Consider the following 19,600-nt stretch of genomic DNA (forward strand, 5'->3'; position numbering starts at 1 on the left):
ACGACCAAGTGCTGAGATGGCAGTGTATACCAGGTATGTGGTTCTGGGAACTGAATACAGGGCTTTATGCCCACCAGGCAAGCACTTTATCAGCTAAACTACATCCCAGGCCACCCTGGAGTATTTTTTAAAAAAGTCTTTGGAGGCTGGAGAGATGGCTCGGTGGTTAAGAGCACTGGCTGCTCTTCCAGAGGGATTCAATTCCCAGCAATGACAAGGCAGCTCACCATGATTTGGCACCCTCACACAAACATACATGCAGGCAAAACATTAAATAAAAATAAATTTAAAAAAAGAAGGCCTGGTGATGATGGTGCACACTTTTAATTCCAGCCCTTGGGATGCAGAGGCAGGTGGATCTCTGTGAGTTCCAGGATAGTCAGGGCTACACAGAGAAACCCTGTCTTAAAAAACCAAAAATAAATAAAGTAAAAATAAAAAAGCAGAAGTCTTTCATATTTATTTTATGTGCATGTGCACTTGTGCGAATGGATTGTAAAGTCAGAAGACAATTTATGGAGTCTCCCAGCACTCAAGCTCACGCAGTAGGGTTTGGCAGCAAGTTCCTTTACCTGCTAAGCTATCCTTTTCTCCCCTACTTTTTTTTTTTTTTTAAATAGAGTTTCTCTGTGTGACCTGGAACTCGTTCTGTAGACCAGGCTGGCCTCAAACTCAGAGATCTGCCTGCCTCTACCTGAGGGCTGGAATTAAAAGTGTGTGCCACCACTACCTGCTGCTGGTCCTACCTTGCAGTATTTTTTAAGGTTATCTATTTTATGAAGATATTTCCAATAGAGAACGTAACTTCATAAAACTATTTTCTCTATGTGAATAGAAAATATGAAATATTCTTTCTTTTTCCTACTCAATTTATCATGAGAGTACCATAATAATAAGCTTACCAGATTTGTCCTTCTGAATAGCTTTATCCTCAAAGTAGCAGAACATTACCTGGAAGCGATCAGGATCTGTAGAACGCAGCACCCTGACAAGAGAAATAGCTTTGAGTATCGTTTGCACATCCTAACCCTCCCACCAGAGCCCTGGCACTGTTCTGGTTTGGCTTAAATGACAGCATCTCTGCTATGTACAGGCGCACAACTCCCCTGAACTTCCTACAGGTGGTTTACACCATCTAGCACCACATTCCTATCTTTCTCAATCCAGCAAGCACACCTTTAGTGACATGTCTTGAGGTCACATGAACCAAGACACCTTAATACATGCTGTCTGCACTACTCAGATAGATCTAGTGTGAGTTCCTCATTAACAGGAAGCATACCTATTTCATGATGACACATCATCACTGCCAGAAGGTGACCACACACACAGCATGGCAGAAACACAATGATACACTAGGGAAAGAGAATAACCTACAGTGGAACAGGTGCAGCACAACCACACCGACAGGTCGTGTAAAGGCCGTTTGTGCACATCTGTGTGTACGTGTGTGCCTGTACAAAGGATACTAAAGGGAGAAGTGAGCAAATTAACATCTGCCTTCTGAGTGCTAGGATTAAAGTCATGTGCCACCATGCTCAGCCTCAGACCTGCATTTTTTTGTTTCTTTGCCTTTGGCATATTCTGGTCATTCTTGGGGGTTGGCTTGTTTTCTTTTTTAAAAAAGTTTCATTTACATTTCTATGCATCTGTGTGTGTAGGTGCCTGCAAGGTGAGAAGATCACCTGAGGCTGGAGCTCCAGGAGATTGTAAGCTACTTTATGTAGGTGCTGGGAACCAAATTCAAGTCCTCTGAAGAGCAGCAAGTGCTCTGAACCACTGTGCCATCTCTCCAGCTCCTTTTTCATTTTTTTTGTGACAGGGTTTTGAGTAGCTCAGGCTGATCTCAAACTCATACCAATCCCTCTGCCTTGGCTCCACAATAACTGGGATTTTATTTTTACTTTTATGATAAAAAGAAACCTGTCTGGGTAAAGGTCCCTGCCTCCATGCCTCACAACTGAGTTTGGTCCCTGGGATCCAATGGTAGAAGGAAAGGACTGACGCCTGCAAAGGTTCTGACTTAGCTCAGAACCTCTGCTCCTTGCCTGGCACCCATGTGCCCAGAGTCATAGGCAAATATGAAATAAATAAAGTATAAGAAGACAAAAACAAAAAACCTATAACCTTTAGAGAAAAAGAAGAAAACAAATTTGCGTGCTTAAACGATAGCTCCACTGAAGAGCCATTCAGGGTCTAGGAGTTGAGGTAAGAAAGCAGGGTTTAACAGCATACATTAACCGGCCCCACACCAGCCTTCTAAGAGGCACCCAAATTTTGTAAAGCAAAGCCAGGGTCTTTAAGTGAAAGTAGTGATGCAGGCTGAGATGCTTTTAACTTCTTACACTGGGGTTTCCAAGTTTCCCTAATAACCAGAAGCTGAGAATTGAAGCTTCATTTTTGAATCAGTTTCAGGTTGTTCCTCCATGCTGGCATAGGGTGATGAAGGATCCTGGGGATACTCCCAAGCGCCACACTTGAGGGGTGGGAGACGGTTCTTCTAGTTATGCATTCAGGCATTAAATCCACACTTATATTTGGTTTTCCTTTTAGTTTCTTTTCTCTTTCTCCTTCCTTCCTTCCTTTTTTTAAATGCTCGGATGGAACTGTCACGTGTGAGACAAGAACTCTATACTACCAAGCTATATCCTTAGCTCTCTCCTTTGCTTTTCTGAGAAAAGAAGGGAGGAGCTACAACAACACACTATAGGAGATGGGAATGAGGAATGAGATGATCATTTTTATTACATTAACCATCCAATTTTGTCTTTTTAGATTCATCTCTGTGCTTGTCTGAGTGTGTGTGATGTGCTATGGTGTGTATGTGGAGGTAAGAGGATGATTTTTAGGAATTGGTTTTCTCTTCCTGCCTCGTGTGGTCCAAGGACTGAACTTGTAGTAGCAGGCTTCTTTTACCCCTGAGCCATCTAACTAGCCTTGTTGGTTTTTATTTTTATTTAGTATTTATTTATTTTTGAGACAGGGGCTCTCTATTATATAGCTCTAGCTGTCCTGGAACTCACTCTGTAGACCAGGCTGTCCTGGAACTCACAGAGATCCACCTGCCTCTGCCTCCCGAGTGCTGGGATTAAAGATGTGCGCCCCTTCCAGCAGATGTGTGGGAAGGTGAAGGCTCATGTACCTCATGTATTCCAGCCGATACACAGACAAGAGATAGGTAGACATGGCAAAGTCCAGCTTGTTGATGAGGGCAGAGACCTCGGGAGGAGGATCTAGCAAGTTGCTGATGGTGCTTCGGAGTTCACTCAGCTCAGCCTGGAGGGAGGAAACACTCAGGGGCTCATGAGGCCTCCCCAGAAGGAACCCAAGTGCTTAGTAAGGATGTGGAAGGGATCTGCTCTAATTCCTCTTTGGACAGTCTAAGGAGAGAGAGAAGAGAAGCCTTACAGGGGTGACCGTGTCATTTTTCATGGCCGAGTTGTACTGGAGGACGGATCGCAGCGGCTCTTTGCTGGGAAAGGTGAGCAGAGGTGACTTGGTAGCTATTTCACAGACTCCCTCATACCACTCTTCCGGCCAGAGTCCTGCAAGAGAGTGGGTGTGAGTAAGACAAGGGCTGGAACAGACCAGGAGGCCACCCGACTGACAGGCATGGGGCCGGTGGGGTGAGAAAGAGGAGAAAGGAAAGGAGAGGGAGAGGAGAGGAGGGGACAGAGGGAGAGAGAATGAGAATTTATAAGACTATCGAGCACCTAGTTAAAGAAGTCTTACATTGGTATTGACTCTGGCAATTTCTAGTCTTGGGACCCCTAAGACAACTGTCCATAATAGGACACAGAACAATTGTCTACCCAACTGTCTACAGTCATGTGGCACACACAGTGGGAAGTGTCTGTTTGTAAATACCCCTGGGAACAAGCGGCTACATGTGGGCTCAGATCAGATGTACTCAGGCTCTGGAGTGGATGGGTCTGACCTAGCTGTTTCCACTGCACACTCAGCTTTCTCTGGGAGACACCACTCCCTACCTGAGCCCTCTACAGCGAACCCCATCAGTACAGAGTACAGCCAGAAGTCCCGGAAAAGCTTCTGTAGCCTGGGTTTAGCTTCTTTGATGGGTGGCAGCCGTCGGGTGAGCTGATGTGAGAGGAAGGGAGAAAGGTTATTTGTTAGTAAAACTTCAAGTGTAAAATCAAGCACACATTCTCCAAGAGCCCCATCCCAGCCTTACAGCCAGAATGGGTGCAAACAGGTGCAATGAGCAGTGATCTTCTCAATCACTCTCCGATTCTAGGTTCATTCCCTCACTGGTTATATGGAATGCTTACTCTGAGCCAGGCACTGTGCATGGAGTTCACTCAAAGGGCATTCTATCTAACTGGGAGGGAAACAATTCCAGTTCCTGGAAGTGTCATTATGGGTCTTCACACAAAGCATGGCCAGGCAGAGAACAGAGAGGAAGCATCAGTTGCTAAAGAAGCCTCAGGCCCCAAGGCTGGGAGCTGGGACTGGGAGGGCCCTCAGAGAAGACATCACAATGGGAGCAGTAGACTTTCCAGCACATGACTCTTTCAAGCAGTAATCTTGGGCAGAATTTCCATTGGTAGTGAGAGCAGACTGGCTTGAGCGCAGGTGTGAGAAGTCAAATTCCCTGAGCTCTTGCTTGAGAAAGCAGCCTGCCTGCTCTGGAGGCCACAGTTGCGTGGGAGTTACAGAAAGTGGTTACTCTGAACAAACCACTCCATGGAGCACACGGATCCCATAGAGTGATGAGATCTAGTCCTCTACACTAGTAGGGTGGGGCTACAAGAGCTAGTTTCAAGACAGGAACCAAAAGCTACAGAGAAACCCTGTCTCGAAAAATCCAAAAAAAAAAAAAAAAAAAAAAAAAGCTAACATGAGCTACATAAGCTCTGTCTTGAAAACTAATTGTTTTCTATGATCACCTGTTTGTATAGGCAGAACTCAGTGTCAAGTAAAATATGCAAAATATACAATGCAGATTTCATATATATATATATATATTTGGGTTTTTTTGAGACAGGGTTTCTCTGTGTAGCCCCAGCTGTCCTGGAACTCATTATGTAGACCAGGCTAACCTCAAACTCAAAGAGATCCACTTGCCCCTACCTCCCAAGTGCTGGGATTAAGGGCATGTGCCACCATACCCGGCTCTCAATACATATATATACACACATACATATATAATGCATTATATATACATATTTCAAATACACTTTAATATAAATGTATGAGGACAGAACAAAGATGGGGAAAAAATCCTCAGGTTCCTGGAAGCAATTACTTCTGAGCAGGTGAGTAGTCAAGGATTTCTGTTCTTCTCTTTTGAGACTATTTCCTGGGATTCTGTCGGAAACATCTCTCTAAAGTACAGGGAGGGCACAGGTGCCGGTCTGGAGCTCAGCAGCCCATGTGGCAGAGGGTCTGGCCTCTCCCTTAGAACTACCAGGGTACTGTGGCCTGGGAAGAGTTGGTTTAGGGCAGACTTTGGAGGTGGTACGGAAATGGGGAATGCAACAGTAGATGGAGGAGTCACAGAGCAGGAAGCAGGCTGCAAACACTAGCCACCAAGGGCAATGACAAAGTGCTTCCAGCTTGACCAGTGGCCACGGGTGTAAGTGGCTGTGTGACTGACTGGTGAGAGGTGATAAGGTTCTGGGGGAGGAGGAAGCCCAAATGGGGATCCAGATAGCAGACTTCAAGGTGAATGCTGCTAAGAGTGCCTGGTAGTAGGTGAGTTTGAGGCCAGCTTGGTCTACACAGTGAGTTCCGGACAGGCAGGACATAGTAAGACCTTGTCTCAAAACTAACTAACTAACTAACTAACTAACTAACTAACTAACCAACCTTCATGTGGCAGAGAAGCCCGGCACAGTTTGACAGGTAAGAGAAAGCCATCAAACTTTCTGTGGTTTGGCCGGGCGGTGGTGGCGCATGCCTTTAATCCCAGCACTTGGGAAGCAAAGGCAGGCAGATCTCTGTGAGTTCGAGACTAGCCTGGTCTACAGAGCTAGTTCCAGAACAGGCTCCAAAACCACAGAGAAATCCTGTCTCGAAAAACCAAAAAAACAAAACAAAAAACCCCCCAACTTTCTGTGGTTTGGTCTCCTCCTCTTCCCTGACCTCCTTGGCCATGGGTGATCCCTATCCCTCATTTCTCCTGGTTCACTGGTTATTACTTCAGCTAAGACTGCTCTAGTGCCCAGGAAGGGAAGAGGGGTATCTTTGAGGGGAAGCAGTAGTTCTTTGCTATATCCTAAGATAAAGACAAAGCATCATGGCAGGTTAGGGGAAGGCAATACTCCATGCTTCAAGAAAGATAGGGAGGATCTGGGGCATCCTAGAAAAGGCCCCCTAACATAGGACAGGTAAGGGCTACTAAATAGAAGACCTGCTTATGCTTAAAAATAAATCAAATTCCTAGGATAAGTGGGAGAGAAATATCAAGAAATCCAGAGTCATGACAGACAAGTGCAAAAATCGTTGAACCACTTCTAGGTGTTTCTGCTATCCCTGTTTTCTATCTCCACAAGAGTGCTGGGGTTACAAACATGTGATCCAATTCCAGAGCCTGAATTGGACCCTCAGGCTTGAGAAGAGAGTGCTACTCACTGAGATATCCCCACATTCCACTCTCTAAACAACGGCTGTAGGGGCTGGAGAGCTAGCACTGCAGTTACGAGCACTTGCTGCTCTTCCAAGGGAGTGGATTTGATTTCCAGCACCCATATGGAAGCTAGCACAAGTCAGGAACTTCAGGTCCAGAGGAAATCTGATGCCCTCTTCTGGTCTCCATGGGCATTGCATGCTTGTGGTACACAGGCAAAATACCCCCACACACAAAAATTATTTTTTTAAAAATAAAGAAAAGCTTTAATGGTCATTTCAACAGATTTATTTATGCTTATGTGTGTGGCATTGCATTTATAGGCACCGTGTGCAAGCAGGTACCTTTGGGGGCCATAGAGTATTGGACCCCTGTAGCAATTCTGCTCCCAGAACACTGAACAAATATGCTTAGCTTCAGCAAGATATCCTGCAGACATGCTGAGAGTAACATCCAAAACCTCAGCGACAGAGGAACTGTAGTTTGGAAGCAGCTTGTCACCAGGCAGTGATCAAAGACATAGTTGAAAGGTTTTCTGCTGACAGAGCTAGTTGAGTAGTGTTTGAATTGGAGCATATTTGCTTTGGAAAATACACAACAGCCCAGCACCAAAGTTCACGCTGAACCCTGCTGGTGGCCCTTCCTGATTTCATCTCTGTAACGCCGCTGCTCAGAGGCACACAGGTAAGCTGGGTTTCTAACATTTTTTTCCAATTATATTTTTTTGTTTTTAATATTTCAAGGTAGGAAACTTATTCCTTTACTAGAAAAAAAAGAAAGCAGTCTTACTTTTAAAGTCCAGTATAAAATTCTATCAGCTGTACCAGTGGCACAACTGACCAAACTGGAACTGGAATTATAGAGACAAGAGAATTAGATCTTTGGTACTGTAAGCTGGAAGTTGGGCATGGTGGCATAAGGCTGAACTCCAGCACTTGAGGGGTCGAGGCCAGACGACGGGCTTGCAGCCCTGTATACCTATCACCGGAGGGCAAAAAAGAAAAAAATTTCTTTTCAAATTAGATAAGTGTCTAATGAGTAAGTATGAGAATAGCCTTGTTCTTAGGACGTTTTCCCAAGCATTATTAAAGGTTAGAGAAATGTTAAGAGATCTAACTTGAAAAGGCTCAGAAAATACTTGTAGATGCTGATACATACACACACCACATCTCACACATACATGTAAAATCCAGTGACAGTAAAGGGGCGCCAGCTGCTCTCCTACTCTGTCCTTAGTTCTTCTGTAAGTTTGAAGTTATTTTAACATAAAAAGGTTTCCCAGCACTTGGGAGGCAGAGGCAAGTAGAGCTCTATGAGTCTGAGGCCAGCCTGGTCTATAGAGCAAGTTCCAGGATAGCCAGGGCTACACAGAGAAACCCTATATCAAAAAAAACCTTTCCATATTACTGGCAACTACTTTTCTCCCTTCCTGTTTGTTCTGGTCTGGATCTGGAGACATCAAGGCTAGAGAGGCTGTTCTCTATGACACATGATCAAAAAGGCCAGGTCTACTCCATGTACCTCATAAAAATTGCTAAATGATGTTCCTATGAAAACAAAGTTTTGATGATTTATCTTAAAACTATAATACTTTAATTCAAAGATAGTAATTTGAATGTATATACAATTTAGAGGTGTTTTTAAATGCTTTAATGAAACTGACCAGAAAAAAATAGAAAGTTACCTGTTAGAGCTCTAATTTTTCAATGCATAAAAAATACCCTTACATTTTTCTTATTTTGCTAGTAAGAGAATAATGGAAATTATGGCTTACAGCTTTTGAACATACAATGCAGGAACAGGGTACATGATGCTTAACCCCCTACACCAAACCAAACAGTCTTCCAAGAGTACCCTGAGTACCAGGAGAGGATGAAGATCTTTACTGCATGGCTGGGACTAGGCTCCCAAGCCCACACTAATTCAAGTTGGCTTCTGCTTTGATCTTTAACATTTTTATTACTAATTACTCTTTTAGCTGAGGATACTTTGTTTTGTTTTTTGAGACAGGGTTTCTCCGTAGCTTTGGGGCCTGTCGTGGAACTAGCTCTTGTAGACCAGGCTGGCCTTTAACTCACAGAGATCCGCCTGCCTCTGCCTCCCGAGTGCTGGGATTAAAGGCGCGTGCCACCACTGCCTGGCCGAGCTCAGGATACTTTTAAGTATAATCATACAAAAGACTTCCATTAAGTTGCTTCTGTTTTTTTTTCTTTTTTTGTAAAGATTTATTTTTATTTGTGTTTATGCATTTGCCTGTTCAAGTGTGTACCAGTGTGTACAGATGGCCAGAAGGGTATCAGAATTCTATGGATCTGGAGTTAGAGATGGGTGTGAGCCACCCAACTTGAGGGCTGGGATCTGACTGAGTCTTTCATTCCTCTGAAGAGCAAGAAGCACACTGCTGAGCCACCTCTCTAGCCCTGCTCTTCTTTAACTATGAGCTTCCTGTTCATGCCTGATTCTATCTTGAAACTAGGTCCAGTTCTATTTGACTACATACATTAGACTCCATTTCTAGAAACTGTTCCACATGTGCGGACTATGTAGCCACCAATCTCAGCAAAACACTGAAGAGGATCAGAAAAGACCAGACATAGTCAAAGTCAGAAACCAGCCGGGTGGGAGTTCGAGACCAGCCTGGTCTATAAGAGCTGGTTCCAGGACAGGCTCCAAAACCACAGAGAAACCCTGTCTCGAAAAAACAAAAAAACAAAACAAAACAAATCAAAGTCAGAAACCATGTGACTCTCCAAAATAAGCAATCAGAAGTCTTCTGGTTGGATGTAGTTCAGTTGGTAGAGTGCCGGACTAGTGCTGACAAACCCTGTTTCATCCTCGGTACTGTATGGAACAGGTCTGGTCGCACAGACCTAGAACTAAGGAGGTGGAGGCAAAGGATCAGAAATGTAAGGTCACCCTCGGCTAAATGGGGTTTTCAACTAGCCTGAGATACATAATGCATTTTTAAAAAAAGTTCCTCAGTTATGACTAAAAATGCTGGAAATGCTAATTTTAACCATATTCTAGGGCATAGGCCCTAAGGACAAAGATGGCAACAGTTGCTCCCTAGAGTAGGTAGTTTTGAGTGTCCTGGCACTCTGAGCAAGCAAGGCAGAGCTTGACATCAGGGAGCTGGAGCTTTACCTGCTCAAGGCTAGTCATTCTCTAATCATCATTACCTACCATCCATCAGTTTTGGCACTAGGGATTGAGCCCTGGTCCATGCAGTGTGGGTGAGAGTAGTTAACATTTAGCTACATCCATAACTCAGACCACTGCCATCTCTTAGTAGTAGCAAAAGAAGGCTACATCTCATAACAGATTAAAATGGCAGGAGTATTTCAAGTTGGGCAACTGCACAGCTAGTCCTTAACTGTCTTCAGACCTAACAAGTTCAAATACTTAGGCGCCAGTAACTCTTATTTGATCTAGACTGGCAACAGATATTCTAAACAAGGAAATGGTCACAGACACCAAACAGATCTTTTTCCTAGGAAGATACACTTAGCTGGTGAGATAGGGGAGCAACAAAAGACAGGTCATGTACCTACTTAATAACTGAGATATGAAAAACCAAATCAAAGCCACTGGACAGAAAAATCGGATTTGACATGTCACAGCCTCCTTGGGGACAAGGCAAGGGCTGTGCAGACAAGGACAAGAAGAGGGTCTATACAAGAGATCTCGCTTGTCTACAGACCTTTAGGAAGGGTGAGCCTCTGATGTCACCCACCCCCACCCTGTCTGCACAGTGAGATGGGAAGCTGGAAGAAGAAAGATGTTTTTCTTCTGACAGCAAAGTTCTCCTACAGCCAGTCACATAAGCCGTTAGCCTCTCAGAGTGCCAGGAGACACGGGTCCCCAGCCACAATCCTTTAGTAGGTCCTAAGGGGGTCCTGCTAGGTTCCAGATCTCAAACAACTTAACTTAAAGAAGGGATCTCAGGTCGGGATTCTCAGCTCAGCAGGTAAAGGTGTTTGTTGGGCAAACATGGCTACCAGAGTTTGTTCTCCAGAACTCACATAAGGTGGAAGGAGAAAACAATCTCCACCCAAACATCTGACTGTAGCATGCATGTTTACATGTGTGTCTGTACACACACATAAAAATAATAATAAAAATTGGGTTGATAAGATGGTTCAGCAGGGAAAGGTGCCTGCTACTAAGGCTGATGACCTGAGTTCAATCCCTGGGACCCACAAGGTAGAAGGAGTGACTTCTAAAAGTTGTCATATGACCTCCACAAATGTAATATGGCAAACCTGCCCACCCACACAAATAAATAAACAAACAAATACAAAAAGTTCTAAAAAAATTTTCATCTAGGGCAGGAGTTCTCAACCCTGCATATCAGATATTCATAACTCACAGCAGAAGCACAATTACAGTTATGATGCACCGATGAAATCATTTCATGGTTGTGGTCACAGCCTGAGGAACTGTATTAAAGGGTCACAGTATTAGGAAGGTTGAGAACCACTGGTCTAGGGGCTCACAGATCCCAGGAGATGTATGAAACACACAAAACTTTAACACTAGTTGTATGTTTATTTCTTATCAGAGTCTCTTAAATTTTAGCATCCTAGGCTGGTGTAAGAACTGGTGCTGTGACAGGCCTCTTTCTGGATGCTCCAGCAGGATGGAGCTAGGCTGCTCTCACTGTTGTCTGTTTTCTATACCAGCTTTAGCTCTGCAAAGATGAAGCCTCCATTCTACCCTCTTCTTCTTTCCGCCATCATGACTGTGTGTGTTGGGAGCCAAGGCCTTTCTGAGCAGCTAGGTAAAGAAAACATGAGCATGTCCTTCCTGCCTGCTAACTTCCACAAAGAAAACACAGTCACCAATGACTGGATTCCAGAGGGGGAGGAGGAGGAGGACTACCTGGACCTGGAGAAGCTACTCAGTGAAGACGACGACTACATTTACATCATTGATGCAGTTTCCCCGACAGACGCAGAATCAAGTGATGGGAATATCCTGCAGCTTTTCCAAGGCAAGAGTCGGATCCAGCGTCTTAATATCCTCAATGCAAAGTTTGCCTTCAACCTTTACCGAGTCCTGAAGGACCAGGCTACCACTTCTGATAACATCTTCATTGCACCTGTTGGCATTTCTACTGCTATGGGGATGCTTTCCTTAGGCTTGAGGGGAGAGACCCATGAGGAAGTACACTCAGTTCTACACTTTAAAGACTTTGTCAATGCTAGCAGCAAGTATGAGATTGCTACCATTCACAATCTCTTTCGGAAGCTGACCCATCGCCTGTTCAGGAGGAACTTTGGGTACACGCTCCAGTCAGTTAATGACCTTTATATTCAGAAGCAGTTTCCCATCCAGGAGGACTTCAAAGCTGGTATGAGAGAGTTTTACTTTGCCGAGGCCCAGGTGGCTGACTTCTCAGATCCTGCCTTCATATCAAAGGCAAACAACCACATTTTGAAGCTCACCAAGGGCCTCATAAAAGAAGCTCTGGAGAATATAGATTCTGCTACTCAGATGATGATTCTGAACTGCATCTACTTCAAAGGTAAGAAGCAATTTTATGATTTCCAAAGGAAACCCACAACACAGCTGTCTGGTACACAAAAAGACCAAGAACTGTACGTTAGCTGTAATTTATGATGGAAAATAAGACACTTGGCCGACTCAAGGGCAGGGAAGAACACAATGAGTGGTAGCTATTATTAATATTAACAGCTTATCATTTTACACTCACTGGATTTCTATGTGGTAGGGATTGTGGTGTTAAGAGTTATCAGGATCCTTTTTTACAGACAAATCCAGCAAAGCATAGAGGTAAAATGCCCCAAGGCGGCGCAAGCCTTTAATCCCAGTACTTGGGAAGCAGAGGCAGTGAATCTCAGTGAGTTGGAGGTCAGCCTGGTCTACAAAGTGAGTTCCAGGACAGCCAGGGCTACACAGAGAAACTCTGTCTTGAAAAACCAAAAATCACCACCCCCCCCCCCCAAAAAAGATGCCCCAAGAGTACAGACTGTAGGGCAGTGTTCAGGATGGATCTCTGTGAGCTATCTCTGATGATTTATTTATTTTAATTAATTAATTAAAAACTGATGATTTATAAATTGGAAGAAATAATATAAGCCCCCCCCCCTCGTTTTTAAGTATTTGGTCAGTGTGGATTAAGATTTCTTCGTTTTCCTTCCCAATTATCAGTGAGTAGAAATACAGACAAAAAGCTAGAGAAATACGTCTGGAAACTGTTCAGCTACAATAATTCCTAGAAACACAACTTCTTCTCAGGGTACTTTTTGTTTTCTGAGACAGGGTCCCCCTAATATAGACTTGGCTAGTCTAGAACCTGCTGTGTAGACTAGGCTGGCCTGCTAGGATCAAGGGCATGTGCCACCACAACCAGCTCTCTCAGGGGACTTTTGCATTAACTTTGTTCCTCTTTTGTTTTTTTGCCCTTTGTGACAGTCAGTTCTCTCCCCTCTATACTGTAGTCTCTGTGATGGAAACCAATCGGCAGGACCGGCAGCAGACATCTTTGGCTGGGCCATCTTTCTGGTTCTAAATAATGGTTCTCCAGCAACTCTTAGCGGCCAGGCATGAAAGCACTTTTAAAGAGTGCACTATCTCCCACTCAACACAAATGTACATGTGCATGTGTGTATCTACACAATAAGACCCAACTCAAGCACATGTATGTGTCTACACAATAAGACCCAACTCAAGCACATCTGTGTGTATCTACACAATAAGACCCAACTCAAGCACATCTGTGTGTATCTACATAATAAGACCCAACTCAAAAAGTATTTTTTAAAAAAGGGTCTTGCTATGTAGACAGGATGACCTAGAATTCAAGACCCTCCTGCTTTAATTCCTACAATGCTGGGGCTACAGGCAAAATCCAAACCTCTTTTGGAATCTGATCAAAATAAACTTGTACCTACTTAAGCTGAAGGCAGTCACAGGGATGGCTTAGCACCACAGCTAACGGCAGTACTGTAGCCACATTTCTTTGTCATCACTGAGTTCAAGACACTGGTAAAGGCATAGGTGCTGGAAAGCCTACACTTCCTATTTGTTCACCCCAGTGGTTGTGCTGCTCGGGGATTTGGAGGACAGGAACTTTCCCAGTTCTGCAAAAATAGGAATCCTGCCAGGCTGGGCTGCTAAGCAGCACTACAGAGGCCAAGACTTCAGGGGGCTTGGGAGTGCTGAGATCTAACCCCCAGATTTCCTTCCAGAGCCAGGCACAGCATTCAAGTTTCAAGGAGGGTACTGCTAAAGGCTAAATCTCTAACAAGCCGTGACCACAGGCAGATATTCAAACATATAGTACATATTTATGATGAAAATGTTCTTTTCCATTATTGGTTCTAAGTACAAGTTTTGGAACTGAGCAAACAAGAGTCTAAATGGTAGTTTCACCCCTCCTCATTTGTGACCCCTGTCTTCATGGGAGGGTCAGCCCTACTCTGACAGGGCGCAGAGAATGGAAACAATGCAGCACTCAGTCCTGTAAACAGGAAGAGCACAATGAACTTGAAAGAGGGTATATATACAGCATAGTTCAATATGACGAGGCGTATGTATGATATTGCAGGTAATGTTTATTTTCACAAGTGATCAGGCTCTGCTTGGGAATGGCTTCAGAACAGGCTGGTGGGAATGCCCTCAGTGTTCATAGTCGGCTGGTTGCCCACAGCCTCGACACTAATCAGTCATACCTGAAATTCTGAACCAAGAGGCTGTGCTGTCTGCACTAGAACAGGCGGGAATACGGGACAGACTAGACATGATCATATCATCTCTTAAGTAACTAATCCACAGTACACTGAGGTGCCAAAGTGCTTTTCCCGGATGTGTTGGAACACTGACTGGACTCTGTTAGGGATCAGAGGGGGCATATTTTTGTTTATTTGTTTTGTTTTGTTTTGTTTTGCTGTTGGCTTTTTCCCAGTAGCTATGTCATGGAACTCTATAGACCAGGTTGGGCTTGAACTCAGAGGTCCTCCTGCCTCTGCCTCCCAGTGCTGGGATTAAAGGCGTGCGCCACCACTGCTCAGCTATTTGTTTTTTGAGACAGGGTTTCTCTGTGCAGCCCTAGCTGTCCTGGAACTCACTCTGTAGACCAGGCTGGCCTTGAACTCACTGACTGCCTTGGCCTGCCTCTGCCTTTGGAGTGCTAGCTGAGAAGGATGCACTTTAAAGGTTAGAAAATTTCATAAGTATAATTTTGTTTCTAATCCTCAAATCTCTTAACTTAACTCTGTGCTATAACTGCTTTGTTAGTGCTTCTTCTCATAGCGGCTGGCAGAGCAGTGATTTCCAATGGGTCTGGAGCGGTGTCTGCAGGCACTAGTGACTATCACAACTAAAGCTGGTATCGCACTGGGAGAGCCTAAGAATGCTGTTAAAGTCTCAGAGCACTGACAGTCCCCACACTATACAGAATGATTTGGTTTAGAAACCCTGGGTGTGGCTGACTTGGAGGTAGCAGCTGAGGGGCAACTATAAGCAGGCCAGAGCTGTCTGCTGTTTAAACTTCCTCCAGAGATCCCTGGTTTTCTCAATGCAGCTGCTCTATATACCAGAGGGAAACCTTGAACAAGTTACCTTACTTCATTGTGTCTCTGCTACCTTATCTAAAAGTATGTGTGGAAATTTAAACCATGTATTTCATATAGCTTCTAGGAGCTGGAAATGAGGTAATACAAGAAATGCGCTTATGCCTGGCATGTGGCCTGTTGGAACTAGTTACCAACATTAATGATGAGTATCTTGGAGCTAAGATTTATTTCTGAATAATAGCTCTATACCAAGCCGACATGGAAGACCCTGAGGACACCACTCTATCAGATTCGTGTCCTGCCAAATGCTAGAGAACCATAGTGTGAGGGCTCAAAGGGTTACTCGCCTTCCAAATAATTAGATTACAGGCCCAGGCGAACTAAGTATCTGTCAGGGACAAATAAGTAAATTTTTCTTGTTAAGACTCTGGGTGTTAGTTCTAGAGAGCCCTCCAAGGGCACATGTTCAAGAGCAAAGGCCACATTCTGAAGGGACATTCCTTTTGACTTCACAGGAACTTGGGTGAATAAATTCCCAGTGGAAATGACACACAACCACAACTTCCGGCTCAATGAGCGAGAGGTAGTTAAAGTCTCCATGATGCAGACTAAAGGGAACTTCCTTGCGGCAAATGACCAGGAGCTGGACTGTGACATTCTCCAGTTGGAGTATGTAGGGGATGTCAGCATGCTAATTGTTATCCCACGCAAGCTCTCAGGAATGAAGACTCTTGAAGCGCAGCTGACGCCCCAGGTAGTAGAGAGATGGCAAAAAAGCATGACAAACAGGTACTTCAGGTCATTTGTTCTTTTGCTTTCTCAGGCTGGGGTATCTAGGAGTACTGAAGCCATGGCTAATTTTTATCCCCTCCCTCCGTCCCTCCCTCCTTCTCTTCTGAGTCAGGGTTTCACTCTGTAGTGCAGATTGGCCTGGTACTCATTATGTAGTGCAGATGGGCCTAAAAGGGGCAGTGGCCCTCCTTCCTTATCACCTGACCAGCGTCAGGAATGTGACCTCCCTACTCAGTTTCTCCAGCGTCAGGAGTGTGACCTCCCTACTCAGTTTCTCCAGTTTTTGTTTGTTTGTTTTTAAAGGAAGTTCGCAAAAGAACCCAAAAATTGCCACACAGGCCTTGCTTATTTCAGCCTGAATTTCTTGTTCAGTGGGAACACTAATGAGAAAGCCACAAAACTGTCTCAGAAGGCAGGGACAGGTAGCTGCAGGTCATCTTAGGAACAGCCTCCATCTACTTACTATACCACACGTGTGGCTCTGAGCCCCAGTGCAGTCAACCCCAAGGTGCAACTAACCATATTACTTATCAGGACTCAAGGGGAGCAGTAAACACAGCAGTGGGTTGACTGCTCCCACCCCCAGCCCCTGCTCTCAGTGCCTAGAATGTAAGAGGCTCCCAGCACAGATATCACTCTCCTTTTCTGCCAGGAAATCGCAAGTTCTTTTTAACTCACTTAAGACTTGTCACTCATGATATTCTTTGATCTTTATTTATTATTTATAGTCGAAACTACTGATGTTAAACACTTGAAGTTATTGGATAATGGCAAAAAGAATCTAGAGAAATGGGATATATTTCTGTGTTACTAGATAATTAATTACTGGTTAGGCTCATAATAAGATGTGAAATCTGTTGGTCAAGAAATAAAAAAATACAGCAAAAGTGAAAATACTGCTGGGTATAGTAGTGCACCCCTGTAATCCAGCACTGAAAATATTGCTGGGTACAGTAGTACACCCCTGTAATCCAGCAATGGGGAAGCTGAGGCAGGAAATCATGAGTCAGGAAGGGTGAGACCCTGTTTCAAAACCACAAGCCAGCGAGATGGATCAGTAGGTAAAGGTGCTTACTGCCAAGCCTAACTACCTGAGTTCAATTCCTGGGACCCACATGGTGGAAGGAGAGAAGAGACACCTGAAAGCTGTCCTTTTCTGACCTCTATACACATAACACATACCCTGGGCAATATGCATGCATGCATAAAATATGTAAATAAGTATAATAAAAATTAAAGCAAAATAAAAACCCTAAAATAGAAAACCTTAGAAGCCGATTCTTGGAGGAAGGTAGATTTCTCAGGTATATGATGATAGTAAGCCCTGTGGATTTCCTTAAAAATGTCCCTTCTGTACTTAATTCCTGTACCATCCTTCTCTTTGGTGGCATCCTCTCTGAAGTCAGTGAGGCCAAGCCACCCTGAGTTCTGTCCCTCGTCCAGCACAGCATGTCCATCCCCTCACTCTCTCCCTCACTGTGGACTCCTAACACGAGGAGCCTGGCTAGATTCTAGCTGATCGCAGTTTGCCCTCCCTGGTTGGCTCTGTTTAGCATCTTTCCTTTTTCCCTCCCTTGGCCTGTCCCTTTATGCTTCAGTCAGATCCAAGGCCTTCATGTTTCTTACATATAAAACGGTCTAACACCTATCGATATCCTGTGCATCCTGCCCCCACAAAGTCACCTCTGCCTTCCTTGTTATACCTAAGACATTTCTACTATGCTGCTTACAGAACGATGAGAACAAAACTCTGGACATTGTACAGGTGCAGTGTTCCCTGGTACCGGAGTCTGTGTCTGTGACACTCATTGATAGAAGGGCTGTGACTGGACCTATGGTGGATGGCTTTTCCCAACCCTCGACTGACAGTACCAATATATACATTTTAAATGTCAAGAGATGCTATGTTAGTTCTGTGGTAAATATACTTCACTGCAGGCCAATTCAATTTAGCAGGGGAAATGTAATTATTTTGTCATTTGTATCCATAAAATTGGCGCCCTTCTTTTCCAACTAGAACTCGAGAGGTACTTCTGCCCAAGTTTAAGCTTGAGAAGAACTACAACCTGGTGGAGGTGCTTAAGTCCATGGGAATCACAAAGCTGTTTAGCAAGAATGGCAACATGTCAGGCATCTCAGACCAGAGGATCACCATTGATCTGGTAATGGCTCCCTCTTGTGTATTAGTTCCCAGATCCTGCCTGGCACTGTTGCTGCCTCTTTCTCCAACCTCCTGGTAGGCCTGTGACCCAAACTTTAAAGATACAGGGGGCTGGGTGGCTATTTTGGCTCCTAAGCCTCTCAGCCTCTGGACATGGCCAATACAATGTAGTTCCACTGTTTAAAGGTAAGTATATATGATGTGACAGAGACTCTTGCCACCATTACCATGTGCTCAAAAACCTTTTAAGGGTCATTTTGACTAGATGTGATTTGTGTCTTATGTAAGGTCTCTGGAACTTTTCTCTGATGATGAGTCTTTTTTTTTTTTCTCCCCACAAGACAGGGTTTCTCTGTGTAACAGCCTTAGCTGTCCTGAAACTAGCTCTTGTAAACCAGGCTGGCCTCAAACTGACTGAGGCCTGCCTCTGCCTCCCAAGTGCTGGGATTAAAGGTGTGCACCACTGCCCGGCCTGATGATGAGTCTTAATCAGGTGCTCCATCCCACCCCATCCCCACCTCTCATGACAACCTGCACCACTGATACCTTTCCTTTCTGCTTTTACACAGTTTAAGCACCAAAGTACCATCACGGTGAACGAAGAGGGCACGCAAGCTGCAGCTGTAACCACGGTGGGGTTCATGCCGCTGTCTACCCAAGTCCGGTTCACTGTTGACCGTCCTTTCCTGTTTTTAGTATATGAGCACCGAACCAGCTGCCTGCTCTTCATGGGGAGAGTGGCCAACCCCACCAGGTCTTAACGGTGGTGGTCTGGGCACCTGATGTAGTTTGGTCTAACAAAGAGGACAGAGATATTTTGATATGATAACTTATGTGGTTTATGATAATATCTGAACTTAAGGCCCACATAGGAGAAGAAAGTTACCAGGGACTAAGAAGCTGACACAGCAAACAACACTACAAGATCACAGAAATTAATGTGCTAACTCTAGGGCCAGCTGTTCCCCAGAGGTCTTAGCAACATATGTACTGCCTCAGCCCCCACTCCTGGCCCCTATGAGCAAACTGCCAGGGTGTATGTAATACTTTCTCTGCAGGTAGCTTCATCAATGTTATCATTCAAGGTTAAAAAGAGAAAACTCAACCAGCCCCCATCTAAATGCTATTCAGGAGGTTTCACCCCTTCCAGGGAGGATGCCCAAGCAGTACAACTCCTGCCCAGTGGAAAAATAACCTCAACACACCTGAGATGCTGAGACTTAATTCAAGGCCCAACCTCCTAAATTCATGTGACCATCTCCTCTCCCGCTGCCTCATGGTTACCTAGGTGTGTACACAAGGTTACAGATTCATTCTAGAGATAAATAAACAGCTATATTTACTGTGTATCTGTTACAATTATCTTTTAAAAAGGAGGGTGGTGGTGTTTCACTATGTAGCCTTGGCTGGACTGGAACTTGCTAGGTAGACCAAGCTGGTCTTGACTGCATAAAGATCTGCCTACTTCTGCCTTCTAGTGCTGGGATCCCTAACGCCATGTGCCATAACACCCAGTAT

At 44.5% G+C, this 19,600-nt stretch overlaps 2 protein-coding genes across 2 annotated transcripts in view; one reads left to right on the forward strand and one right to left on the reverse strand.

Annotated features, from left to right (window-relative positions):
• Pi4ka (phosphatidylinositol 4-kinase alpha) overlaps positions 1–19,600 on the reverse strand; it is a 126,866-nt gene that overhangs the window by 42,169 nt on the left and 65,097 nt on the right. The window contains exons 20-23 of the mRNA XM_041678192.1: positions 3,990–4,098; positions 3,409–3,545; positions 3,143–3,276; positions 903–985 (exon numbers count right to left, since the gene is read on the reverse strand). Coding sequence (XP_041534126.1) covers positions 903–985; positions 3,143–3,276; positions 3,409–3,545; positions 3,990–4,098 — 463 coding nt within the window. The remainder of the gene's footprint in view (positions 1–902; positions 986–3,142; positions 3,277–3,408; positions 3,546–3,989; positions 4,099–19,600) is intronic.
• On the forward strand, positions 5,819–19,429 carry Serpind1 (serpin family D member 1). The gene is made up of 5 exons (XM_041678193.1): positions 5,819–5,865; positions 11,272–12,116; positions 15,645–15,918; positions 17,939–18,083; positions 18,652–19,429. The coding sequence occupies exons 1-5, from the start codon at positions 5,834–5,836 to the stop codon at positions 18,841–18,843; spliced, it is 1,488 nt and encodes a 495-aa protein (XP_041534127.1). The 5' UTR covers positions 5,819–5,833; the 3' UTR covers positions 18,844–19,429.

The sequence above is a fragment of the Microtus oregoni genome, unplaced genomic scaffold (assembly GCF_018167655.1).
Source record: "Microtus oregoni isolate MIOR12 unplaced genomic scaffold, Mior012 000029F_ref0000214, whole genome shotgun sequence".
Lineage (NCBI taxonomy): Eukaryota > Metazoa > Chordata > Mammalia > Rodentia > Cricetidae > Microtus > Microtus oregoni.

Excerpts from the sequence above, each read along its gene's own strand:
- Serpind1 (XM_041678193.1), top strand. The coding sequence starts at position 5,834 with ATGTGGCAGAGAAGCCCGGCACAGTTTGACAG. Across the intron at positions 5,866-11,271 it reads AGCCCGGCACAGTTTGACAG|CTTTAGCTCTGCAAAGATGA; the intron begins GTAAGAGAAAGC and ends TTTCTATACCAG. Across the intron at positions 12,117-15,644 it reads GAACTGCATCTACTTCAAAG|GAACTTGGGTGAATAAATTC; the intron begins GTAAGAAGCAAT and ends TTGACTTCACAG.